At 46.3% G+C, this 27,472-nt stretch overlaps 1 protein-coding gene across 3 annotated transcripts in view; it reads right to left on the bottom strand.

Annotated features, from left to right (window-relative positions):
* Positions 1 to 495: 495 nt before the first annotated feature.
* Positions 496 to 27,472, bottom strand: part of KDM2A (lysine demethylase 2A) — an 89,677-nt gene continuing 62,700 nt past the window's right edge. For all 3 annotated transcript variants that reach the window (XM_020887766.2, XM_020887764.2, XM_070457711.1), the window contains 11 exons: positions 26,105 to 26,231; positions 23,839 to 24,233; positions 14,077 to 14,160; positions 12,341 to 12,610; positions 11,671 to 11,802; positions 10,069 to 10,158; positions 7,589 to 8,301; positions 5,576 to 5,739; positions 4,827 to 4,985; positions 4,040 to 4,255; positions 496 to 3,598 (listed from right to left, as the gene is read on the bottom strand). In XM_020887766.2, the coding sequence (XP_020743425.1) occupies positions 3,417 to 3,598; positions 4,040 to 4,255; positions 4,827 to 4,985; positions 5,576 to 5,739; positions 7,589 to 8,301; positions 10,069 to 10,158; positions 11,671 to 11,802; positions 12,341 to 12,610; positions 14,077 to 14,160; positions 23,839 to 24,233; positions 26,105 to 26,231 (2,532 nt within the window). In that variant the 3' untranslated portion in view covers positions 496 to 3,416. The remainder of the gene's footprint in view (positions 3,599 to 4,039; positions 4,256 to 4,826; positions 4,986 to 5,575; positions 5,740 to 7,588; positions 8,302 to 10,068; positions 10,159 to 11,670; positions 11,803 to 12,340; positions 12,611 to 14,076; positions 14,161 to 23,838; positions 24,234 to 26,104; positions 26,232 to 27,472) is intronic.

Raw genomic sequence — 27,472 nt, 5'->3', positions numbered from 1 at the left:
GGAGGTTGGCCATGGCCTTGGCCACTGGCTCTCCAGGGATGGCCAGAACAGAAATCCCCAGGCCCATTCGTAGGGGAGCACCAGAGTCCTTCCACCTCTCCCCAAGGACTCAGCAGCACCTCTCCAGGCACCTCCTTGTGGGGAGGAGCCGGTCGGGGTCAGGTAACTGTATACCTAAATTTTCACATCTATTAAAAAGTTCCCTTTGATGCTGTAAAAGATAAGCAAGTGCTGCTTTTGGACATTGAAAAAAGAGAAGGCAAAGCAAGCCACAGAGGCACACAGCACTTCCGCTGCCGCTCAGGGATGGGGAGGAACTTCGGGGCTCGGGGCAGGAGGCTGCAGTACCTTCAGACTTCCTCCTTCTCATGCACGCGGGCGCGCACACACACACCAAGGCAGAAAAGCTTTTGTTATTTTTGTTTTGGTTTTGAAAGCCTTTTTATTTAAAAAAAAAAAAAAAAACCAAATAAAAATATCTCCCACCGGAGGCTATTTCTTTTTTTGTCTTTTAAAAATTTTTATTACACAAATATCTCCCATTCCCACATGTCAGAGGAAAGATGTCCTTGCTCTTTGTAAAACCAATAGTGGAGAACGTTTAGAAAACAAAAGTCCGCCTAGCTTCCCTCCTTTCCCTGGCCCCGAATAATCCCAATGTGTCAACTTAGATAGCGTGACTTGTCCTCTTAATGCTTACATTTAATTTAATTTTTTTTAGCACAACATTGGAGATTGACTCTAAATCAGCAACAAAAAAATATATATTTACAATATTTCTCCGAAAACAAAAACACAACCAAACCCTTTAAACATAGTGACTTTAGGAGTTTTATTTATGGAGCAGTTATTTTTTTTTAATCACCAAGTGATTTTATATTATATATATATATAAATTTTCTTCCTTTCCTTTGTGGTTTTTCGCCCCGGTGCTTGGAAAGATGGAGGCAGGGTGTCTGGTCCTGTGGTCTGCGGAGGGCAGGCTCTCCTGGCAAGGCTGTGTCTACGAGCAGATGGCAGGAAATTCGGTGGAACTCCCAGGTTCCTCTGTCCCCAAAGAGAGACATTTCTGTCCTCCACATGGACCAACCCTCACCTCTAAAAACAATTTTCTCCCTCACAGTCCCAGAGGAAAGGGAAACCCAGCAAGGGCACAGGTCCATTGGCTGCCACTCCCGGGCTCCTTTTCCTCTGACCAACTTAGGTACGCGGTAAAAATGCTTGTTTTTCCAAACGCAAAACAACAAAAATAAAAGCCAAAGCCCAAAACAAACCATCAGCTTGGAAATCTCTGTGGGTGAGATGTCCCAAAGTCAGAGGCACTCTCCCGGAACAATCCCTGCTCTGAGGGGGTCTCTCCACCTCCCCTTTTATAAAAAGACAAGAAAGCAAAACAAAGTCATCTTTTCAGTATTTTCCACAGGAGCAACCGAAAAAAGGCAGGAAGCTTCCAATTATAGGTCATTAACAATAACATTAATAAGGTTTTTGCTCAATACCCAGGGTTCTTTACAGAGAAGTTCCCCTAACTGAGGCACTCTGGAATAAATCACTGGCATTTCCTCAAGGTTTCAGCCCCAGGTGGTTGCAGCCTGGAGACCAATGGAAGGGGCTGAGGGACAGGGGAGCAGACTGCTGCTTCCAAGGTGCAGCAAGAATCAGCAGATTGGAAGAAACCAACACAACGCCACCCCCTCCCAAGAGCCAGTTTTCTCTTAGAGGAGGCCAGTAAATGCCAGGGTCAAAGCTGGGCTAGGTGGCAAAGAGGGAGCCCCTCTGCCTCTATTGCTTTGGAAGTGGCAAGGGGGCATGTAGCGTCTCTCCTTGGGGTGGCTCACACTTCAGACCCCTGGTGCCTGGGCTCCTTGCCCTCCCCCACAGGGCTTCAGGAGGAGGAGAGCCTGAGGCTAGGATGCAGGAAAGGGGCCGGGAGGGGACGGGCTGGGGACAAGACAGTGGGGCAAGGTTGTGCTATCGCCTTCCTTTCGGATGGGGAGCGGAGTGCAAACCCGCGTCTATCGTTTATCAGCTCTTGCCACAGGCTGCTGCTACTGAGCATCTCCTCACACACTTAAAATATTGACCCAAAAGAAATCCCGACCTTTCGTTCCATTTTTTTTTTTTTAAAGTGCAAAAAGCTCTCTGCTGCCCTAGAGAGAGGATCTTTGGACAGGCCGTTCAATGCAAAGTAAGAGGGGGCAGCTGATGGGGCTCGACACAGGGCGGTGGAGCGGGAGACGCCAGGCTCCCCTCCTTCCCTCCACACACACGCTTAATACACTCAGCCACACACACAGAGGCACAAGCACACCCCCTTCCATGGCTGCAGGCAGAGGGCAGGTGACTGGCTTCTAAGCAGGACTCCCCACCCCTCCAAAGGCGCCGATCAGTGAGCCGCTGGGGGCTAGACACAGGCCTGGGCTCGGCTGGCTACAGGACCCGAGGCCCAGAGCCTGCCAGGGGGCAGGTGGGGACTTGGCCTAGTTCTCTGACACCCCCCAGCCGGGGGAGACAGGCTGCTCCCTCTGAGGACAGACATCCTGGGAAAGCCCTATTCAAGTGGGAATAAGGAAAGTGTGGAAAAGGGCAGGGAAGGCCAAAGAGGGAGGGGATGGGGAGATGGTGCCTGTCTCAGGATCTGCCTGGGAAGCAGTAAAATGGGGTGTCCCTGGGGTAGACAGTTCCAGCTCCTCTGAAGAGCCTCAACCCCAGTAAGTGCAACAAGGACTTCATAGAAACTAGCAGGAAAGTCTGGGGTGGGGGAACCTCATTCTGTGAACTACCATGAGCATTGGACAGGATCAAGCTATAAGGAGAGGAGGGAGAGCACAGACATGGACAAGAGGTGTGGACACCTCAACAGCACCAGTGTGATCTGCATGGGTCTGGCCTTCCTGGGGCCGCTGGCCCCTCCTGTGTAAGCCGGGAGAGTGTGACGGAGGAGAGACACGCACTGGACACCACGAGGAGAACCTGGCCACGGAAACAGGGCTACTTTCTTCCCTGGGAGTTTGCTCAGAACCAGGCACTGCTGGGGACCATGGATGGGGAGGAAGGCCCCAGGGCCCAGTGCAGGTGATGGCTGCACAGACACCCCAAAGTGAGAACTCGGCCTCCTGGCAGACGAGTGAGTGGGCGGGCGAGCAAGCGGGCAGGCACTGTGACAGCACATAGCCTGCATTTTCCCCTCGGATCAATTTGCTACTCCCTTCTCCTTAGGAGGGAGAGGAACAGGCCAGTAAGCCTGGGGTCCACCCCCATCTCTGCCCTGACTGTAAGGGAAGGGCTCAAGGGACAGGAGAGCAGAGAGGGAGTGTGACGCTGGCCTCGGAGCCCGTGCAGGGGCGGGGAGAGAGGCTCTCCTGGCTGGGGAGTCAGGGGAAGATCGGTTTCCTGTTCAGTTTGGGCTGGGTGTCTTAGCTGATCTTCTGTATCAGCTTCTCGTCAGACAGGCAGTAGAGACTGTTGATGGACAAGTCTGAGATGAAATGCTCGCAGGCTTTTCGAGTGATCTGCTTGCATCCTCGAAGATCGATCAAGGTGACGTTGGCGATGCGCCGTAGGTAGATCAGGGTCTGGTCTGTCAGTTTATTGCAACCTGTGGGGAAAGTGACCACAAGGACAATGCTGCGTACAGACCCAAAGGAGCCTGCTTCTGACGCCCAATTTCCCAGCTTTCCTCAAAAGGCTAAACAAAAAGTCCCTGTTTTCCCCTTAACTACCTGGCTCAGAGACCAGAAGTGCCATCCACACGGCAGCCTCTGAAGGCCCCAGCCACCATACTCCCTGCACTGCAAAGCTGACCAAACTGCAGCTGGGTGCTGGCTGTGTTCTTAGGCACCTGACAACTGCTCAAGGCCTTGGCCCCTACCAGTTACAAAAGGAATAGTTCCATGTCTTGTCCATATGTGAGGAAACGAATTAACATGGTTTAGTCAACAGCCCATGTTCTTTCTGTTCTACTGGTCAAACTCCAAGGAGGGTGGGGCTTCCAAGGGGCAGGGGCACACCATCTGTCACAAACACGGCAGGGCCATACCTGCCATGTTGAGCTCTGTGAGGGAGTAACGAGTGGAAGACCCAACAGCGGTGAGGAGATTGGAGGACTGGTCTGTCAGGTGGCTGCAGTGACTGAGGTCGAGTCGAGACAGGAGGGGCATGTGGCGAATGATGAGACGAAGTGTGGCGTCTGTGATGTCAAGGCCCGCCAGCCGGAAGTCGGTCATGTTCCGGAGCTTGCTGCGATTGTCCTGGCCTGCACAGGCAAGAGAAGGACCTAGATCCAAACTCTTTTTTAATTCTAGTTCAGCGCAAGCTGCAGGCAGCTTCAGTCATGGATACCTGCAGGCTGGGCTGTGCAGGGGTTAACAAGCAGAACTGCCCACACCCAGCCCTGCCTTCAGGGAGCGAGCAGTGTGTGGGGGCCGTTTCTAGGAAACCAGACACGTTTTCTTTCTTCCCAGCTGCTGGATTGTGCCTCACTCACACAGCAAAAGGGTATGTGTGGAATGCTCCTCTCCTTCCCACGCTCCCACCCTTTTCTAGACCATCAAGGAAACAGCCTTCAACGTTCTTCCTCAACCATGAAGCCTTCCCAGACTTCCTCAGGCTTGTATTCTCTAACCCCCAAACTCTACTGACCCGCAAAACGGACTTACTCCTTTCTTTGTAGGTAGTTATCTGTAAATACTTAACTGCACTTGTACATAGTCCATAGTCCTGTTTTCAACTTCCACTTTTTTACTTTTCAACAGTGTCATTTCTGGGACTACCTGCGCTTCTGGGAATGCTGAAAGGAGCACAGGGAAGTCAGGCCCAGAGCATACCCGGTTTATCCGCCGGTGGAGTCAGCAAGTCCCGAATTTGAGGGTCCTTGATTCCTACTGCCCACCGAAGATCAAGGGTCCTGAGAAGGGGGCAGCTGGAGGTGCTGAGGGCAGAGACTGCAGACCAGGAGCAGCCTGCTAGAAGGAGGTCTTTCAGTCCTACAACAGAGGGAGACAGACATGCAATAATACACTCTACCGGCCATCCAGAGCCTCACCTACCAGCTGATCTGACCAAGGTAAACAGATCCCCAGTCAGCTTACTGGGGGGAAGGAGGGACCATATCCTAAACTTATTCTAGTAATCCTGCTCAAAGACTTCTATGCCCTACTAAATTACATCTAACTCTGGTGGTAAAATGGATTGCTTGGTTTCGAGCAGAGTAACCTAAGTGTGAGTGACTTCTAAGACCTCAAAGTGCTTAAGGGAATCCTTACAAGGGGCTAATCAAGGAGACATCTTACTCAAATTCTCTCTTCAGCGACTACCAAGACCACCTGCAGAGCTGGCGGCAGCACCTGACCCCTCTCTCTTCATCTTCCTCAGCGACTGGCTTGCCAGCCCACAGTGGCACCTTGGGGACTGGCAGTTAAAGTGGGACCGGTCAGGTCTCTTGCCAAGCAGAAAGGCAGTGATGGCACAGACTGCTGCCCTAAATTGCCCAAAAGCAATTCTAAATAGCGCTGCCAATAATGCAGCTTTCCCCACCGGCCCTGGGCCCCTGGAAGGACAGTGTGGGGTTGCTCACCTGGCAGCCTATTGACGAGCCATGTCAGCTGTTTTTTGGAGATGTTGGTCCAACTGAGGTCGAGGCTAACTGGCTGCCTCTTGATGATGCCACTGAGAGCCTGGGGTACGATAGCCTTACACCTACTCAAGTCAATTTTTGTCCAAAGTCTCTTGTCGCAGCACCTGTAACAGAAGGAAAGAGAACCAGCTCTTAAGACCTGATATCCCTTGTCAGAGGAACTTCACCACAGGCTGCTGGAGGCTTCTGGGAAAAGCAGAGCCTTGGAGGATCACCCTCCCTAGATGCTTCTACATGCATATAAGGATCATGCCTTGCCATTTTTTGCCTCAGAGAATAGAGATTACTTGACCAGTCCACCCCAATTTACTTTGGCCGGGTTGAGAGCACAGAGCGACTGTCAGGGATACACAGTAAAACAATATACTATAACCCCTCACTTGCATTAAAATGGTGTGGCTCCCACCGAAGTATATAATATACAAAGGAACATTAAAAAAATTTCTTGACTTCTTACTGCTGGAAGCTACAAGGCTTCCCTCTACTCTCTCCAAAGTCTCTCCCAGCTGCCTTGAGACGCAGGGTGGTGCTACCTGGCACATCCAGCTCATTTGTGCCTTGAACTCCAGATTTTCATTATCAGGTCGCAAGAGGCTATTAAAATCAGGCCTGGAGAGTCCTCCACCATCCTTGGGTTTCTGCCTCAGTGCTATCTTTACTTCTTCTAGCCAGTCTACATCAGAACAGAAAGGGAGAGGCCTGCCCTTCCGCGACAAGTCCACAGGCCACAAATAGCACTGCAACACGCAGCTTCTCTTTAATATTTTAGAGTCTCTGCTCCCCAGCCTGGCTCAGCGTCTGGTTGGCAGGGGAAGAAGAGATGGCATATAATGGGAGTCTTACATGGCTCGGCCTAGAAACTGAGGGACAGAGCCACCACTAAGCCCTACGAACAGAAATATTAGGACAATCTGGGTGGATCACATGTCAATTCAGATTTGGGAAGTAAACTCATGGTTGCAAACAACAGAATCTTCACTTAAGAGACTGAAAAAACTTCACCCAGGACACATGAAACTTGTATGGCAAAAACAGAGCACTATGTATCAGAATCTTCTTGCGGAGAATTTATTAAGAACAGATTGCCCAGCCCCACCCTTGAGGTCCAGATCAGCAGGTCTGAGATATGCCCTGAAAACCTGCATTTCTAACAAGGTCCCAGGTATGACACTGGTTTGGGCATCACACTTTGAAAACTACCGTAACAGGATTTGACCTAGATATAAAGGATTTATCCTAGGATTTAGGAACTTAAGGAAAAACAATGTCCAGTGGAAATATTTGTTCATCATCTCTAGTGATGCTCCCTTATATCTTAATGTTTAACTTGAGAAGAAATGACAGGTTTCACTAAAAAGGACAACTAAGTCTCAGGAAGCTTCAAAACTGAATCTTGCTTGCTGGAGAAAGGCATTCTGGTCTAGGTTTAGAGTATGAGAATTAGAACTGTGGAACTGTAAGCCTGCGAGCACCTGCAAAGTTTCTGAAAAGCGCGTACACCTTTCTTGTGAGACGGAGATGTAATGGGGCAGGGGTGTAAGAGCAGTCGTCTGTGTCCCCAGCCCCAGGAGTGACCGGCGTATCACAGGCTCTCAACAAATGCATGATGCGTTCAACTGACTGGGGGCAGGGGGCTTCTGACTCCGAAGTTTTAGGACACACTGTACAAACCCACCCCCAAGCCCCAAGTACAAATCCATTCAAAGTCCAGTAAGGAAGGGCGAGAAAGTACAGAGCAGGGAGAAGGGGCCAAGGGCCAGATCTCCCTGACGACACCTGCAGGCACGACCGGCCACATCTTTAAGAGGACCCCTGTGTCCAGGAAACAGACTGGGTGGATTTAATCCTTTAGCGCCCAACCAGGCTCTAGGAGCCAAGACACATGCTGTTCTCACATGGAAAGCTGCCACCTATGCCCATGCCCCTGTGCCTGATCCCTGTAGCCCTGCTCACCATTTATACCACGTCTTGCACACTCGCATACATTCACAAAGTTCTCTGCGGCTGAGGTAGCGGAAGACAGACATCCAGACCTCCCGCTGCATCCAGCTTTCGTCTCCATCCTGAGCCCAACTGCCCCGGCCATTCAGCCTGGCCGCACCCCCCTCCTCTGCACTGTCATCTTCCTCCTCCTCCTCCTCCTCGTCCTCCTCCTCTCCCCCCAGCCCCTCCTCATCCCCGCGCTGGGGGGTTCGGGCTGGGCAGTGCTGGACCAGCACACGGGGGGAATGGCGAAGGTTGGCAGAGGAGGCCGTGATGGCCTGCAGCTTGGGCACAATGGATGTCCCGTGGAGCTCTTTGGTGGGCCTCTGCAGCGTGACAGTGAGGTACGATCCCCGGATCTTGGCTTTCTCAACTTCAGACAGCTCCTTTTTGCCGCTGGGATTGTTCTCCTTTTCCCGTACCATGGTGCGCTCTGTGGCCTGCAGCCGCAGCAACTGCCGCCGTTTGAAGCGCTCATCGCGGCTGGCACTGTGGTGGTCGCTGGGGCCGGCCCCAGGGGATGACCGAGTCACCACGCCCCGGGGGGAGGCCGGGTCGTGGATGAGCTGCAGCATGGAGGTGGGCGAGTGAGGTGGGGGCGTGAGGGGCTCGTCGCAGCTCCGCAGGGGCCGGAGGACTTTGGCTTGCACGGCTTCTTCGTCACTCTCTTCCATTTTTCGCTTCTGCAAAACAGGCCCGCAAGTGCCATGTCAGTGCCTCCTTTCTTTGAGAACCCCTACACTTACAGGGTCAACCCCTCTGCTGCTCTCAGGGACTAGCGGAGGGCAGGCTGCTGCTTTTCTATGGGGGAGGGACCTCTGTGTGCTGCAGGGTGGTCATCTCCTGTCTGCAAACCAAACTCTGTAACTGAGCTCATGTCTGTGCTCAACGCAGCTGATTATAGAGTAAAACCCTCAAAATAGGTTGCCTGGGAAATCTACCTGTGACAGAAAGGTCTGTGTCCAAGTACAGAGGAATGGGATCCACATTTGAGCTGCATGATTCCAAAGCCTGCCTTACTCATCTCCTGTCCCAATTTTTTGGTTATAATATAATTCTCTGGGTAAAGAAATCCTTTAAAGAGGCTGCAACTCCTACCCCTACGCAACTTGACCATTTTAAATTCTGCCTCTAATTCAGTGTCACCCAAGAGACACTTCTGCTGGAAGAAAAACAGCCTACATATACATGTTTCAACTAAGATGCAGATTCTGAGAGCAGTAAACCTACTGACTTTTAGCCCTACCAGGGTCTGAGTGCGACCCTTCCAGGCTGCTTCTCCTCAGCACCCCACACTGTCCCGGAAGACCAACCACAGGTGAGAGATTAAGCCTAGAATGAGAAACCGCACTGCTCCTGGAGCAATCTCCTCAGGATGAAAATGAGGAATTTGAGTTTGGTGAAGCCAATATCCCACAATAAAAGCACAACCTCACCCTCTGGCCCCCTTGTCCCTTCCGAGAGCCCACCTGGGCTATGATGCCATGAAGCCTGACCACCACGTTCCACTAGGTATCAAAACAGCAGTTCAGACTCCCTTAAGGAGACAGTCTATGTCCCTCTGCAACAATTCTGCTCCCTTTTCTCCTTACATTCTTAGATCACTGTGGCTGAAAGAGAATGACCAACTTTTGGGCGCTGGCTTTTACAAGGCATTAGAAGGTAACACTAAATATAGTACCTGCCATCCTCAGACCTATTTAGACTGAGAAGTCCAATGACCCCAGTGCCTGAGTGGGAAGAAATGGGGGGGGGGGGAGCAACAAGGAAATGTGCTCCTACTCTCCTGTTTAGGGCACCTGGAGGAGACCCCCAGGGCATGATGACCGACAGGAGGCCAGCGGCCGCCCCTGTATGTGCCCTTAGCAGACCTTGTCTTCCTTGCCTGAGGGGCCAGTGCTTCCATCCCTCTGGACTGCTGACCACTGGACCAGCAATCACAGTCGCTTGGGGCCAAGGTCACAGCACAGGTTCCCTCCGGAGAAGCAACTGCCTCTGTAGGACACAACTGGCACAAGGGCAGGGCTTTCCACCACAAGGTGAAGAAGACAAAATGCGAACCTGCTCAACTGGAAACTCCAGTATACCACTGCATTTACCAGCTGGCTCAGGTCACTGCCTCCCCTCAAGTTTCATTCCTCACAGACCAAGCTCACCTCACTTCCCTCCTCAAACAGTCCAGCTGTGGCTCCTCTTTTTCAAGGGCCCCAGGGTGTAATAGAACACTGGGAATTTGCAGAGTCCCAGGGGGAACAATATTCAATAATGCAAAAAAAAAAAAAAAACAAAACCAAAATTTACAACTCAAAAGAATAGCTAACCAAAGGGGAAAAAAGATAACAAACAAAAAATAATCTCTTGGGTCAGAAAAAACATGCAAAGGCAAACGTTATTTCCAAACTTGACATTTGCTTCCTTCTCACAGTGCAAGACTGGAAACGTTCCCTTACCTGGGCTTTTTCTGAGCTGTCCTCTTGGTAGCACTTTGGACACTCCCAGCAATTTGGCAATTCCTCATTAAGCAACCCCTCTCCATCCATCTACAGGCAGAGAGCGGTTATTAAAAATCTGTCTCATTTAAAAAACAGACAAAACCTAATGTATCACAGACACACGGTTGGGAAGAGTTACTCACTCTTATAACACTCTGGTCTACAGGGGAGGAAAAAAAAAAAAACAAAATCAAGAGCCATTTGGCCTTACTCTCAGCCAGTGGGATACTGGCCACCCTCACTCTTGGTTACATTGATCAAATTTAGACTCCAAGAGAAGATTCCCAAGAGTCTGAGCCAATCTGGGTTCTCTTCCCCTGACACATACATTCTCCGGAGGGCCCCATGCCACTCTGTAAAAGGAACTGAACATACAGGAATGGTGCCAGTGTGATCTTGAGTGTGGGGCATAATGGTTATGACGCAATTGTGGCTTTGGTTTGGAGACTAGTAACCAGGTCTCTATGACTCAACTGTTAGATGAGGATAAATAACAATATCTACCTTACATGGTAATGGTGAGGATTAAATGGATAAAATATTATATAAAATGTTTAGAAAAATGTGTGACATATAGTAAACACTGTGTACTAACCATTGTCATCATCATGACGATAATACCCTATTTTATCAAATCCAAGATACATATTTTTTCACATTTGAATTGTCTGAAACTGGGCTGCTTCTCACAATTAACAGTGTCTTATATAATCATTGTCAGCCAGGTGGCAATCATGACATAGTTGACACCTTCAGAAAGACCAAGAAACTACCAGCACCAACCAATGTACTTTAGATTTACAGAAAATCTAAGACAGACTCAACTTCACAGGGTTGTCTTAAAGATTAAATGAGGAGTCATATAAAACAGTGCTTCTCCATTCTGGCTGCACGTTAGAATCACTTGGGGAGCTTTTGAACACACCTGGGCCCAAGGTCCATGATAGAAGAGCTGACTCAATATCTGAGGTTAAGGCTTAAACCTCCTTATTACCTTTTTTTTTTTTTTGGTCCAGCTGTGTGGCTTGTGGGATCTTAGTTCCTGACCAGGGATGGAACCAGGGCCTTTAGCAGTGAAAGCCCATAATTTTAAACACTGGATCCCCAAGGAATTCCTATTACCACCCCAGGTGTGCACAGAGCCTGACACAGACTCAACACACACTAAATGTCAGCTGACAGTATTACTCTCACCATCTTTCAGGAACTAATAACCCACGGATACAATGAAGTATGTAACAGAGACGCTTTAAAAATGTGAGACATTCCAAAACTACTCTATTCCACGATGGCTGGGGACTCTGAACACACCCACCAAGGCCAGTCTGTAAGTGCCACGAGGGCAGGAACCAGGACTATTTTGTGTACTAGTTTGGCCTCAGGCTCTAGTACAGTGCCTAACATCGAATACAGACACTCAAATCAAGAGCAGATGTCAGACCCCTCTGTGACCCTCAGCAGCCTCTCGTGACAGATGTCCCACTCTCCTGTGCTCCACTCAAGAGACTCTAGACACTCTGTTAGCTGACACCTCATGGGCCCCTTAAAGCCTTTCCTCACCTGGAGGCAGCCAGGATGAACAATCTCGTTGCAGATACAGCATTCCATGAGTTTCTTCTCAAAGTCCTGTGTCTCCTCATTTTGATCCACCTCTCCACAGAGGGAACATGTGACGGAGTGAGGCAGTCTGGGCTATAAGAGGACAAAGACAGAAACCAAGAAAAGAGCAGGCTTAGATCCTTATCATTCAGCTTCCCTTTAACTGAAGATGGACAATTTGGTTCCTGCAATTCTCCAGTAAACACTTAAGAGAGCATGGAGACCAGGTGGAGAGAAAAGAGGTTTTGGCAGGAAAATGACTAAAGAAGAAGATATGAAGAGTCAACTCGCTGAGGAGTAAAGACCAACAGGGAACAGTTTATTTTCAGTTGGCCTATCCTTGGCCTCCCAGGTCCTTCCTTTCTAATCCACTTAAAGAGGGAACAGACTGCAGTGATCTGTTCTTCAAACACTAGTCTCTCATTTGAAAATTAGGTAAAAATTAAATTAGATTATGTTAAATATTAGACACCTTCCTTCTAAATCCAGAGACAAGAGGGACAAAATGCAAAGAGCCATAAAGGCAGCAAAATCTTCTTTCCAGTTTTGCAGTCTATACAATATGTATATTTCAGTCCCACCCCCGGCACCACACCCCACCCCCGTATTCTTTACCCAGCAGATCACTCACTGCCAAGCACTGCCGGAGAACACAGGACTGTTTCATTCGACCAGGCCCCCCAAACTTCTTCATGTCCCTGCAGTAGTGACAAACACCACACTCTCCTTGCACGCAGGCTTTGCATTTTCGACATCGCACTCGTCTCCGTCTGGCTCCAGACACGATGGGAGAGGCAGCGGCTGGGCGCACAGGTGTTAACCGTGGGGCTGGTTTCATAGTGTGAGGCTTTGTTATGGGGATGGTAGGAACCCGCACCTTTGGCCGGGTTGGGAATTTAAGCTGGAAAGAGAAAGCAGTGAGGTCAAACATATAAGGCAGCCTAACGACTGGAGTGGGTAGAAGATGACAAGGCCTGGCAAACTATGGCCTGAGGGCAAATCGCACACAGGCTATTTTTGTAAACAAAATTTTATTGGCACAAAACCATGCTCATTTTTGTTTTGTCCATGGGTGCTTCTTAGTGTAGTGGCAGAACTGAGAAACTGCAATAGGCTGAACGGCCTGCAAAATTTAAAAAATTATCATCCTTATTACATTTATTTACCTACACATTATCTTCACAAAAAAAGTTTGCCAATCCCTTCAGACTACTTCAGCCACATCCCTCTCACTCTACTGAGCTGCCCTTTCCTGAAGCTTTCTATGCGCCAAAGGTATTGCAGGGGCCCTCCAATATTTCCTTATCCTGAATATTATTATTCAGAATACACTTCTGAAGCAGACAGGAAACTACTTGAGGGAGCAACAAGTCTTATTCTTTATTATTCTAAATTCAACCCTACAATTCTGGCACATAGCAGACACTCCAAAAATAGCTGAGCATGAATAAATTTCTCAGGTATATGTTTATAATTTTAGCACCTGCATTTTGCCCTGCTGGTGATCTTTTTAAGAACAAGGACTGTGTCTCCCACTTCTTTAATTCCCACCGTGCCTTAAACACTTTTTGGACACAAACACTCAATAGCCAGGGCCGGGAAGGACTAGGCTGTTTCACGGCGGCCCCATGTGGCCAAGCAGGAGGCAACCGGGACAGAAGCACTGAGGAAGGAGGAAGTGGTTCTCCAAAGACATGTTTTAGATACACACCTTTATATTTTGCCTCAATGTCCCTGGGATGTGATGGCTCTGCAAGTGGTAGCTGGGAAATACCAAAGAAGGGCCCAATTTATTTGCCAGACTCATGACCAAGATCAGAATTCTATGACTGACCTTGACAAAGGACAATATGGGGTAGAATTATACAGGACCTGACTGAAGGGACGTGAAAATTCTTAACTGACAATTTATTAACTAATAGGTAGCTGTTTTCGTCTCTTCTCAATTCAATACTGAAAAGTCCAAATCAAGGGGAATCAACTGAGAGTGTGGTCTCAACTTCAATGAAGAAACGTTCTAGCCTTTTAAATGTATATCTAATTATTTTAACTAATTTTACATCAGATCTATAAAAAGAACTGAGTCACTGGGGCAGAAGGATAGGAACCGATCTACTCTGGTGAACAAATGCACACGCTGGCATCTGAACTTGGAGGCAGGTCTTCTAGTTTGACAGTCTGTTAAGAGAGTCACCTCCAAAGATAGCTTGACTGAAGAGTCAAAACAGAACTGAGTAATGATTTTCTGTCAGTTCACATTAATGCACCAAAACCTGTCTGCCTCTGATTGTTCTTGTTCTTTTTCTTCCTGGAATGGTAATGGTTAGCCAGCAAAATGTTTCAGCAGCTTCAAGAATAGTTTCTTACCTTATCCCTTTTGGGCCACTGTACTATAGGGACTCCAGTGAGGGCTAACTTGGGATCACTGTTGGCAAGCTCCTCCAGCAAAACCTAAAGGAGAGATAGGAGAGAAGAGGGGAAGAGAGGACATAGTGAACAAAGAGTCAACCACTCCTAACAGCATCCAGACAGACTCAGCCTCAGTTCCCCGAAGCACCAAGTTGAAGAGCAGGCTGGCAACTTTCAACATTTTCCCTTCATATAGAGACCCACTGCGAAACAAACAGAAGATGGAAGAGAACTCAAACTATCAAGACTTTAAATTTACCTTTACTTCCAGCCCTGCACTTGTGTGCTCACTGTGACCACGCTACCGTTGTCAAGTGTTGTCACATAGTTCTATACATGACAGTAAAACTTTACATACTGACTGGCAAAAATTAAAAAAAAAAAAGGATTGGCTAATATGAATAGCAGGGTCTTAACATCTTGATTCAACCCAGGACTCCATTCTTCGAAGGCTGATTAAAGAAATCTCATTCTCAAATCTCTCTCCCTCACATCCACACGCACACACACGTACCCATATGCACACATGGTCACTTATTTGCCTTTATTCCTATTAAGGGGGCAGCAACAATCTCAGGGGCAATAGTTCCCATGCCTTTAGCCAATCTAGTTTGAATGCCTTGAGGAACAATTCAACAGTAAGAAACTGCCACTCAAGTGAGTCACACTGGTTATTATTTTGAAACAAATCTTTTATGTTTTAGACAGAAATGTCTCAGTACCAAACCTTCTAGCACAATGAAATCTCTCCTCATCTGACCTCATGAGCCCTAAAGCAATGGCAACTGCAAAACAACAACCCCTGCCCCCCCACACAAATCCAGAAGACAAATTACACAATTTCTTTCTGATTGCTTTAGATGTATACAGGATATTAACTGTTTCAAGAAAAAGTAAACTTTGATCCTAGACAGGCCAGCATGCCTGGGCCATTTTTAATAATCATTCTCAGAATCCTGTGGGCTCTGTGCCTAGAGACCAGGACTCTTGAAGCATGAGGCATTTCTCTACGAAGTTTTTCCATCCTTAACCTAACGATCATGCTCCAGATCCAGAGCTAGGACTCAGAAAGACCTTTTAACAAGTACCCACGAAGCTCCCCCAGGATGAGTCCCTCTGCCAAGTCCCCCAGATGCCTCTCTCCCTCCCCCAAATTGATTTCCTTTGCAGACGTTTTATTTACTTCGAGTTGCTATGGCATCCTATTGTGGAGCCTCCAGCTAGCACCACACAGCCTGGGGGTGAAGAGGCGGGGTGCGGTGCCACGTGGGACCAGGCTCCTTCCGGCTCCCAATCTCCCTGGGGTGAGAAATTCAGGTCCATTCAAAATGTGTGCTAGGGAGTGCGAGTTCCCCTCCCCCACTTCGCACTGCTAACGCGGAGTAGGACTCTGCCCATTTCCTCCGCCCCTAGAGCACTGAACTATCCACAAACAGGGACTTTCCACTTTCAGCAAAACAGACTGCACAGAAAGATCCGCAATTGTTCAAGAGTAGAACAGGAACCTAACTATCACCAAAAGCAGTCTACCTGCAAGATTTCTGTGGGGGACAGAGAAGGGTAGGTGGATAAATTGTGTCTGTGTTGGGGTGGGGGTGGAGGGTGTGGGGGTGTGGGGGCAGCTGTTCACACAGGCACGACTCAGTTACTAGGGTCTGTGTGGGTGTGGAGGGAAATGCAGATTTCCTTCCAAGTCCTATTTCACTGGGGCCATACAACCAAGCACGCCCTGCCTTCATCAAAAAAGGCAGACTCCAGCTGAGGCCCTTCAAAGAAACCATATAAAGCAGCCACCACCCTTCACCAGAGGGGTTTTGGGACAGGGAGCGGGGGTGGAGTGCGGAAAGGCTGACGCCTATCTAGCCTCCTGGCATGAGAGAATGTTCAAGCGCAAGCCCACACCCGACACAGCCCAGGAAGGGGACAAGAGAACCGCGGTAGCCTGGGCGGAGAAGAGGAAGAGACTCCCAAAGGCAAATGACCCAATTTGAAAGCACATCGCACCGGGAGAGGGAACAAGTGCAGTGACGACGGCACCACCGACACCTCAGCACTATCCCGGACTCGCCGGCAAGCAGTACTCCTGCCTCTCCGCCACCGAGACCGGTCCCTGCAGTTCCACACACCACACACCCCAGACCAGGAGGGCTCGCCCGCCCGCCCGCCTGACCTTGTGTTTCCCGTCCTCTGGAGCTGCCGAGCTCTTGGATGAAGTTTCCCCAGCGTCTTTGTTTTGCTTTCTGTATTGGAAGTTGTGCTGAAGGAGTTAGGTGTTCTGCCTCTAGGAAAAATCCCAGTTTACTTGAAAAAAATCTGAAATCTCCCAGGGCGCCTAAGGCAGGGCAGTCGGGCAATCACCTTTCAGGCTACCCGGAGGGAGCGGCGCGCAGAGCCCTGCGCTCCTTCTCGAGCCCTAGAGCTCAGCCGCGGCTTCCTGTGCCTGCGAACAATGCTGCTGCGTCACCCACATGCAGCTCCCAGAAATGCTTTGCAACGGAAGATGGCAGGAGGGGAGCCGAGCTCGAGTGAGCGAGCCAGCAGAGGGCCCAGCGTCCTGCGGCAGAGTCAGGAGGGGCGTGCTGGGCAGCGCTCCCCGCGCGACGATTGGAGGAGAGCCCGCTGGGAGGGAGTCGCCGCCCCGCCCTCTCCCTCCCACCGCCCCGTCAGAGCTGGGGCCGAGCCCAGGGCCGGCCCCCAGGGCTCTCGCCGGCGACTTCGGAAGGCGCCAGCGGAGGGAAGGGAAGGCTTTAACCCGTGCCAGTCGGTCCCGCGTTCAAACGTCCTTGCCACGGTCCACACCCCGGCCCTCAGGGTCACCTCCCTGTCACGGCCGCGCTCCCCCGGGCTGCACACAGGGCTCTCCTCGCACCTGGGCAGACAGCGAGTCGCCCGAAGTTCAGCCTCTGCTGCGGAGCCCGGCCCTGAGCCGAGCGCCTCTGGAGTTACCTTCTCTCCCCACCACCGGCCCGCCTCACCTGCCCCCGCTGCCCCTCCCCTAGCCCAGAACCCAGAACTGGCACATGTTTCCAGAAACACCTTGGGCATGACACATTCCCACCGAGGGACCCGATACCATCCGTCTGTTCATCTCAGCTACTTCCACAACTGAGGCGGCCTCTGCCCCAGACCGCACCGTGAGAGCCGCCCAGCTGCGGGCGGCTCCCCGGTGACCAAGTCAGACTAGCTGAGGTGCGCCCTCAGGAGCTTCACTCCCTTGCTTCGGCATCAGGCACCGGGAACCTAGGGCCAGCACCGCCTCCACACCTGCCGGTCTCCTGGGGCCCCAGTTAACAGCGGACTCTGCCTCTCTCTCACCACTCCATCCTCAGGACACCGGCACCCCCGCAACTCTTCCTGTTCCTGTCGTTTGGCATCGCCTGGATGAAGCAAGCAGCCCCCCATTCGGTCACACATCGTGGCGCCACTTCTGACTGCCCCTCGAGTGACACGCGTCACCCACTGTGCGCTCACCGAGCCACAGTCAGGGCTAAACTCAGACTCAAGGGGCACTCTCTTCTCAGGCTTCAGCATCCAGTATATTGGGGCCAGATTTATGTAACTTTTAGACTCTAACAAATGTAACTTGACTTTTTGGGAAATGACAGAAGCAGCTTTGAAATAAACACCTCAGGCCACTGACAACCTAGCTCTTACCACTGGAAACATGCTTATTTATTCTAGCTTATTCCAGGACAGTTGTTTCAGCCAGTTTCTCCTGCAGAGTCAAAGGCCGAGTAGGCTCTCTGAGGCCTGGGGCTCTGGTGCCAGGGGCAGCATGGTTACTTCTGACATTAGTTTACCAAGGGAAGGAGAGACTTCCGTACTCTTCAGTGGAACTCTTCCTGGAAATGTGTGAATGGTCATTCTAATCCTAAACTTGTACTTTTAGGACTCAAAGACTCTCTGTAATTAGCCTATTATGTTAGAAAAACCTTCCTTAACATTGTGAGAGGTCTTCTTGGAAAATGCTTATTTAGGTCTTAGTGCTATCTAATCTCGAGGGATGATACAGTATGCACAAATACTTAAGAGAAACAAGTTACTCCAAAACAAAACACAAGTTCAAGTTGTAGCAAGCACAAATTCTAGAGGCCACCAAGAAAGAACAAAAATCAGATAGGACACTCAGAAATTCACTTCAAGTAACTTCCCAAATCACACATTATAAATAAGGCCCAATTTTTTTCTCCTTTTAATTCATAATAAAAGGTAGGCAACAATGATGAGAATTAGTAAGAACATTACATAATACAGGACTATAATGAAAACATTTTTAAAGAATTGTATCTGTTTTAATCTAACTTTATATGCCTTGTAGCTGAGTTATTCAAAACTTTTTACTCAGTAAGAATGTGAATTATTACAAATATCAGTAAAAACTACAAGTGAAGTTTCATTTATACAGGTTCTTTTTTTCCCCTCCTCTTCTGGCTTAATGGATTAAAATCCAATTATACTGGGCCCTCTATCAGCTCTTCTCTTTGTTAGTGTCAAAATCACTCCCAAAGTGTCAGATGAAGGAAAATTTCTGAGTCGTGTTTCTTTATTTACAACCGTAACTCTGCTTCAGTCCCATCATCCTCCTGTGGTAGAGCTTCATATAAATTTTTAGATCATAGTTACAATTATCATTTACATAATACTGTGGTCATCAGTCTGCATCATCTAACATGAAAGGGTCTTAACCAGTTAACTGAAAAGAATGGCGCCTCCTTCCCTCAGGACAGAATCTACCTCCAGTCCTCAGGGTCAGGTCCAGCACCTGTAAACCTAGAAGTCACTCACTTTCTTAGCCCACTTAAAATACCTGCTCCTCCACTGGACTGTAAGTCCCCCAAGGGTTTGGTCCACAGTATGTTTGCATATTTATACCAACACTAAGCCTGGTTCTTGGCAGAGAGCAGGCAGGGATTACTCACAGTAGTGAAATAAGTGAATTTCAAAGATTTGTAATTTTCACAGCATCTCCACTGAGGTAGATGTTATTTTATAGAAGGAGAAAACAGGCTCTTATTGATCCAGTATCCTGCCCAACAGTCACATTTTTGCCAAGCTTATCAAAATGTCTTAGAGAAAACAGGAAAGTAGAACAATATTCAAAAACACTGAAACTGTTTCATTAACTGAGTTGGGCAGCCAGATGTACTGATATATTAAGAGCCTCTTTTTATACATACATTAAGAGCTGCTTTATTACCAAAATAAACAGAAAACAATAAAGTCTGATTAAAAATTCAGCCTTCCAGCTGATTCCCACCAGCTTGCTATGACCCACTGTCAGTAAGTAGTTAACATGCCCACTCCAGGCCCACTGTAATTTTAGCACATACAAACAAAGATACTTTTTTAAAACATTAATGGGATTGCACTATACATACTACTCCAGGTCCTGCCTCTTTACTCAACATCTCTCAAGGACATGGCCTCTCAATTTTAGATCAGGAGTCAAGGTACTTTATAGCCCCTCCCAAATAGGACTTTATATATGCTCATTACTTTCCCCTAACTTTGCCAATAAGTCAACCTTTTTTAATGCCCCATATTTCATCCAATCCCCTTGCAACTCTGTATGATTCTTTCTTCAATGCTGTAGAACATTTTTAGAAGCTTCAAAGCCCTTTAACCACATCACTAAAACTGTTTCTCCCAGGGAATATGTAATTATGGGTATCTCATCCCACCAATGTTCCTCTAACCTCTTCTCCTAGTTATTTGTGAGAGCCACATAGGCTACAACAAGAGACCATCCCACTCTGTCACAGGAAGGGTAAACTCTGGGCTTGCTTTAGTCCTTCGCTGCAGTGTAGCCTGTGTTACCACAGCACTAAGATCTTCAGCACTGCAGTCTCCAGCTGGGCAGTGATTTGGCACCCACCCTATCCAATGGTTTTTTTCTTTTTGGTGGTGTTCAGGTTTTCAAAATATTCAAGTCTGAAACTCACTATTATCTAAAGCTCAAATTAAATATAACAAGTCAAATGTAGGAATAAGTAATCCATTTAATCTTAACTGAAACTACCTGCAGAGATGGGCTCTAAATCTTCTGTCTTCTGCAATCAGCTACATTTTGATTCAGTACTGGGTAAATAAGGGAGAACTCAAACACTGCCAGTCTGTGCAGTCATCCTACTGGGCCACTCGTTCTCTTATGACCTGGTCTCTAGGCCACCTCTGTCTAATGAGCAAAGGCAGCCATGTTTTCCATGGCTCCTGATAAACAGCAAGCTCTCTTAGGACACTTGTCACGGTGTTAAGAGCTCTCTTTAGATGGCTCTTCTTAAGTCATTCCCTTTCGTGCTGCCTCCTTTTACTCTGCCTGAAGTTTGACACAAATCATTCTACATTTTCCCCTACTACAGTAGCCTCTATAAATATCCTTATTTAACTATATTAACTAAGAGCTGTTATTGTTCAGTCGCTAAGTTGTGACCAACTTTTTGTGACCCCAGGCACTGCAGCATGCCAGGCTTCCCTGTCCCTCACTATCTCCCTGAATTTGGTCAGATTAGTTAATAGTTTGTGTATTTCTATCATGCCATTTGACCTGTACAACTGACTAGTGAATTATAATGACTTACTACAACTGGATTCAATGAAATCAAATCTATCTATAGATATCACCTGGGATTAAAAAGCTATTTCTCTTTTTCATAAATTAAAAATGCAGATCCCCAAGCCAAAAGAACATTAGTGAGAGATAAACTTATAAAACCTTCCTTCTTAGGGTTCCTAAAGGCAATTATACAAGTTAGTAAGTCAGCAAAGTCACAATTTAATGTTTTCCACATCCATGGCAGAATAGCTAGGAAAAAACAAACTTCCGGACTTCTCTGGTGGTCCAGTGGTTAAGACTCCATGCTCTCAGTGCAGGGGGCACAGGTTCGATTCCTGGTCCAGCAATTAAGATCTTGCACACCACAAAGCACCGCCAAGATAAAATTTTTAAAAAAAGAAAGAAGAAAGAAACTTTGCGGAAGTTCCTTGGTGGCCTAGTGGTTATGATTTCAGACTTTCTCTGCTGTGACCCGGGGTCAGGCCCTGGTTAGGGAACTGAGATCATGCAAGCCGTGTGGCCTGGCCAAAAAAAGAGACAAACTTCTGTAGAAACAAAAAGATGCTATACTCAAACTCTCAGGAAAATATATATGGCTCATCACAATGAAAAACAAAAAATGTAAGTGTCCTTTGTTCACTCAGGGGTAGGAAGCGAGGTTGGGAACTGGCTTGTGAATACAGAAAAGTATGGTTAAGTCTGTTCTGGCGCAGTATATCAATCATTATAGATACAGGACCACACCTACCTGGAACTTAGCTATTTCCTCCCATAAACACAAGCCACAATACCACCTGCCTTGTCTATAACAACTTTATAAAACTAAACTATAAAACTAACTGCCTAGGTTCTATCACTATGGAGAGGACCAACCTCACTAGGTTACCAATCCTTTTAGTCTCTTAAAAATTTTTATCATTTCAATGATGCATAAATAATAAGATATAGTTAGAATGTCAACTGAAGAAAGAAAAAACTAAAAAAATTAGAAGTCTAGGTCTTAGCCCAATCTTTGGAGTTCTTTCCTGAGGTATCTGGCAGAAGGTAGGGAGAACCTCAGCTGGTTGTTTAGTGGTAGCCAAGAAACACTTGTATAAGGATCAGGAATAAAAAAGCTGTACTATGAGATATTTAGCCCATCTTCCTTAAAGTCACATAAAATTATTCCTTATAAATTTTTCTGTGGCTTAAAACAATCTATACAAAAGATTTTAAAAATAACACGTTACAAATGGTTAACTGGCTTTCTAATACACATACCCATGCCCTGCGCTGAAGACATAATTCCAAACAGTGACTTAAAGACTTTTTCATGTTTGTATTAATGGTCACTTTTTTTTGCCTACACAGGGTGGCATGTGGGATTTTAGTTCTCTGACCAGGGACTGAACCCATGTCTCCTGCAGTGAAAGCTCAGTCTAAACTACTGGACCTCTGGGGTAGTCCGCACTAGTTTTATATGAGATATATGAGAAAAGATTTATTAGAACTCTCTCCAGTTCAAACAGTTCAAACCTGGATTCCCTAAAAATAAATTCGTCTCTTTGAGACCAATATATGAGGAGTGGGTAGGACTTTGAAGATTACTAAGCATTAAAAAGCAGACATGTTACTTTGCCACAAAGGTCCGTCTAGTCAAAGCTATGGTTTTTCCAGTAGTCATGTACGGATGTGAGAGTTGGACTATAAAGAAAGGTGAGTGCTGAAGAAATTGATGCTTTTGAACTGTGGTGTTACAGAAGACTCTTGAGAGTCCCCTGGACACCAAGGAGACCCAACCAGTCCATTCTAAAGGAAATCAGTCCTGAATATTCATTGGAAGTACTGATGCTGAAGCTGAGACTCCAATACTTTGGCCACCTGATGTGAAGAACTGACTCATTTGAAAAAGACCTGATGCTGGCAAAGATTGAAGGTGGGAGGAGAAGGGGATGACAGAGGATGAGATAGTTGGTGGCATCACGACTCAATGGACATGAGTTTGAGTAAGCTCCGGGAGTTGGTGATGGACAGGGAAGCCTGGCGTGCTGCAAGTCCATGGGGTCGCAAAGAGTTGGACACGACTGAGCGCCTGAACTGAACTGAATGCTGGGAGACTTACTGAGAAAGAAGAAAAATATACAACATGAAGAAACTTGATTTGGCAGTAAGATGAATTACATTTAAAATGACACTTTTCTCAGAAGTTGCCCCAATGTATTTAAGTCTTAATGTAGGTAAATTTGAAGCTCAGTTCAGTTCAGTCGCTCAGTAGTGTCTGACTCTTTGCGACCCCATGGACTGCAGCACGCCAGGCCTCCCTGTTGATCACCAACACCTGGAGTTTACCCAAACTCATGTCCATTGAGTTGGTGATGCCATCCAACCATCTCATCCTGTCGTCCCCTTCTCCTCCTGCCTTCAATCTTTCCCAGCATCAGGGTCTTTTCAAATGAGTCAGCTCTTCGCATTAGGTGGCCAAAGTATTGGAGTTCTGAGGGCAAGAGTTAAAAGGGGGTGACAGAGGATGAGATGGTTGGATGGCATCACTGACTCAATGGACATGAGCTTAAGCAAACTCCAGGAGACAGTGAAGGACAGGGGAGTCTGGCATGCTGCAGTCCATGGGGTTGTAAAGAGTTGAACACGACTGGAGAAGGAAATGGCAACCCACTCCAGCATTCTTGCCTCGAAAATGCTGCGGACAGAGGAGCCTAGTAGGCTACAGTCCATGGGGTCGCAAAGAGTCGGACACCACTGAGCAACTTCACTTTCACAACTGAACAACAACAACAAATGTGCTTGGGATAAGACTGCCAGAGATTTTACTGGTCATTTTTGTTTTGAAATAGGCCTCTTTATCAGAGTGTAACTTAAGTTCTAAATAATGTTTCTTAATATAAACATTTTTTCTCAGGCTCGCCCTTTTTCTAGGGTCAGCCTGATATCTGCATTTTTAAGATTAGATTTAAATCCTAACTGAACACACAGATGTTCGCATTTTTCTAACAGGGACCTAACCTCATTTTAGGAACTGAAACATTGCACAGCCCAAACACACACACGCACTCTTAACTTCTTTCTGGTTGAACCAAGATCACCCCAAACTCCAGAATTTTCTCTCAGAATCCAGAAACTGACTGTCCTAGCCAGGTTAGCAGCCATTATGCAACACAACGAACCCTTACCTTCACATCAGCAATGAGAGCATCTTCGTCTTCTATCCCCGTGGGGACGCATTTCTTGTGCAGTGGCAGAGATTCCAATTTATCTACAAGGCAACGAAGGCCTTCAAGCTCAAAATGGGTCAGATGCACTTGTCGGTCCTTTCGGGGGCTACACTGGGAATCCCACACTTGGCCATTCTGGGAACCCCGGCCAGAGTCAGAGGATGAGTCCCCAGACAAAGTTTTCTTCAGACTTGGAAGACTTCGGCACGTTTTGCCCAGTCCATCATAATCTAGGTTGACCCCGTTGGCTACAGGGCTGGTGAGGACAGAACGTCTGCTGCTCAAGCGCCGGGGCTCTCGGTCTACTGCTTCCTCATCCCCGTTTCCAGACTCCAATCCATTTAACTCCAAATCTGCCAATAAGAAGAGAAAATGTGGTATGAATGTGCCACTTGGCCATGTGATCAACAAGAGAAATAGGTAGTATTCGAGGGACCCTGATGTTATAAATGACAAAGTTACCACAGTTTAAAAATGGTCTTCCCTACTCCAACCCATTTGTCTACTGCTGAAAATCAGTTACAGGTAAAAACAGGATCCTGAGTTAATAGGATAACTGAGGCAACGGTCAACTGGATTTTTAAAAGATTGGGAAGGGTGCAGTTAATAAACAGTGTGCTGAAATAAGTTACCCATGAAAATAGCTGTAAATGAGTTTCAAGTTCAAACTTAATTTGAGGATTATGATCTCATTATCTTTTAAAAGACTAGTACTAATATGAAGCACACTGGCTTCCCTGGTGGCTCAGTGGTAAAGAATCTGCCTGCCAATGCAGGAGACACAGGTTCGATCCCTGGGTCAAGGAAGATTCCCTGGAGAAGGAAGGGGCAACCCACTCCAGTATTCTTGCCTGGAAAATTCCATTGACAGAGGAGCCTGGCAGGCTACAGTCTATGGGGTTGCGAAAGAGTCAGACATGACTTAGTAACTAAACAACAAAAACATGAAGCATATATATTTAAAAACTGCCTTTGTTCAAAATTTTGGCCATAAAATTAAGCTTTGGAATCAAAATCTTAGCAACATGGTTAATAAAACAACGTGAATATTTTTTAAAAGAAAGATTTTGATAGTCAAAACAAAAGAAAGTTTTGATAAAAGAAGAATTTTTAAATGTTAACTAATCTTTTATTATGAAAGTAATAAATGCTGACTATTAATAATTTAGAAAATACAGGAAGGTGCAAAGAAGTCAGTCATCCTGTATTCTCCACCCTTGGAGAAACTCAACAGTGTGATGGATCTTCTTTCCATCTTTTTCTATACATATGTGTATAACTACGACTTGATGTATTTTTAAACAAAATTAGGATCATGCTATATATACAATTCTGTATCCTGCTTTCACATATTGTTGAGCATGTTTTATTTTCAAATGACAACATCAATTATCCTCAGAGGAAATGCTAAGGCAAAAAAGTATTTTGCTTACGTGACCATAGGATATGGCAGTGTTGGCTCCTCTTTATTTTCAAGGAATGGAATAGCCTAAAAATGTGTAACTGAAACTACCTTGACATCCAATAAAATATTTCTCTTGATGTAAGTTAGGGAGACATTAAAACTCAGAAGAATATACATTTTTAGAATCTTACCAACATGACTTAAGTTGTAACATTCCCATTTATTAACTCTTAGACCATGAGCAAGTTTTTTAATTTCCTTGAACCTTGATGTCACCATTTGTAAAATATGGATAATATATATACACCTCACAGGCAATAACAACTTAATGTATACAGACTGCTTAGTTTGGTGCCTGAAATACAGTTAAGAGTAACTCTGATGATGCAATCCTAGTTTTTATTGTGCCAAAGACCATTCTTTACACAATACAACATGTTAAGACTTTTTTTCTGCCCATACAGAGCTGCTTGCAGGATCTTAGTTCCCCAACCAGGAATTGAACCTGGATCACGGCAGTGAAAGTGCAGAGTCCTAACCACTTGATCAATTTCCAACTGATTACTTTCTTGAGGAGCAAAGTACTAACACCAGATGAGAGCCAAAATATTTCATTTAGCCCTAATAATTCACATCTGGGTGGGAGGATCAATTGTAACCAGTATTCAACTTCAATGAGTGGATTCGGTACTTCTAAGTAGATAAGTAAAAAGATAAACCATAAAAACAAAACAACTGGGGAATAGCCTGTGGAGTATTCCTGGCCTTACCCTCAGTCCTGTGGAGTATCTTGGAAGTTCATGTAGGTGGAACACTTACCCATGCTAAGGGACTCTTTCTGAAATTCCTTAGTTAGGTGAGAGCGGTTGGTTATGCAGTACACATAGCGCTCCAACACGTACCAACACATCTCATAGTAGAATGGATAGCGGAACTTATTAGGAACCTAACAAGGGAATAAAATAACGAGAAAATCAAGCTAATAACAATTTTTCAGGAAAGAGAGTAACAATCACTCCAATAATTAGCCCAGGAAAAACTCCCTCTAGTTAACATGTGATCCTAGGTTGCCATGTGGAGCAAGAATTTAAGTGAATCTCTCAACTTAAAAAATGTTGGTCTTCGGAAATCATCACTAAAGATAACAGGTACTTGGAAAGACCATTTAGAACTATCAAGAAGCTGTCTTGCTGAGTGGGAAAGCATCAAAAAGAAGTTTTGAGACAGAGAGTAAAATGTTAGCAAGGCACAATATACTTATTGTATGTATCAACCATTCTTGCCTGTACCCTGAATCAGAAAGCCATGAAACAGAGAATATAATGGAAAATGTTTTTATTATGTCCTTACATACATGAAAGTATGATCAGAGATGCATTCTCAAGCTATACCTCATCCAGGACACTAGACTGAGTATTTCCCCCCACTATTAGCTCTCAGCTTGCCTGCTTCATACTTTGTACTCTACTAAGATGGTATGTCCGCAAATTAGGTTACTATTCCATGTGGCCTCATCAGCTATCTTTAGCTTTCTTTTCATTCTTCCCCAAAATAGTATGAAATTATTCCAGATGAATTATAATAAAAATAATTGCCCTTCTGATTTATCATGGTCAAGGAACCCGCAAATCAGCATGGCTCAAGATCAACCATGGAGATTATCTTAAATACAAGCATACCTCATTTTACTGTGCTTTACTCTACCGAGTTTCACAGATATTGTGGCCTTTTTTTTTTTTTAAACAAACTGAAGGTCTGTAGCAACCTTGCATTTGTCAGATGATGACTAGCACTGTTTAGCAATAAAGTATTGCTTTTTTTCTGTTTTAACTCTTGTCTATCTTTATTTTGTTTTCTTAATCATTTTTTAATTGAAGGATAACTGCTTTACAGAATTCTGTTGCAATAAAGTATCTTTAAAGTACATACTTTTTTTTAAAAGACATAATGCTACTGTACATTAACAGACAACAAATAATGTAAAAATAACTAACAGACTATGTATAATGTGAATATAACTTTTATATACACTGGAAAAAGAAAAATAATCCTGTGATCTCCATTTACAGCAATATTCACTTTATCACAGTAGTACTGAACCAAACCTGCCAGATCTCTGAAGTATGCTTGTATATTCTGTCTGTCTTCTTTCAGAGAAGACTTCTTTCAAAAGGATAAGGAAAACAA

Source organism: Odocoileus virginianus, chromosome 28 (assembly GCF_023699985.2).
Source record: "Odocoileus virginianus isolate 20LAN1187 ecotype Illinois chromosome 28, Ovbor_1.2, whole genome shotgun sequence".
Lineage (NCBI taxonomy): Eukaryota > Metazoa > Chordata > Mammalia > Artiodactyla > Cervidae > Odocoileus > Odocoileus virginianus.
Note: the sequence above shows the minus strand (reverse complement) of the source record. Positions and strands in the feature narration are given on the sequence as shown.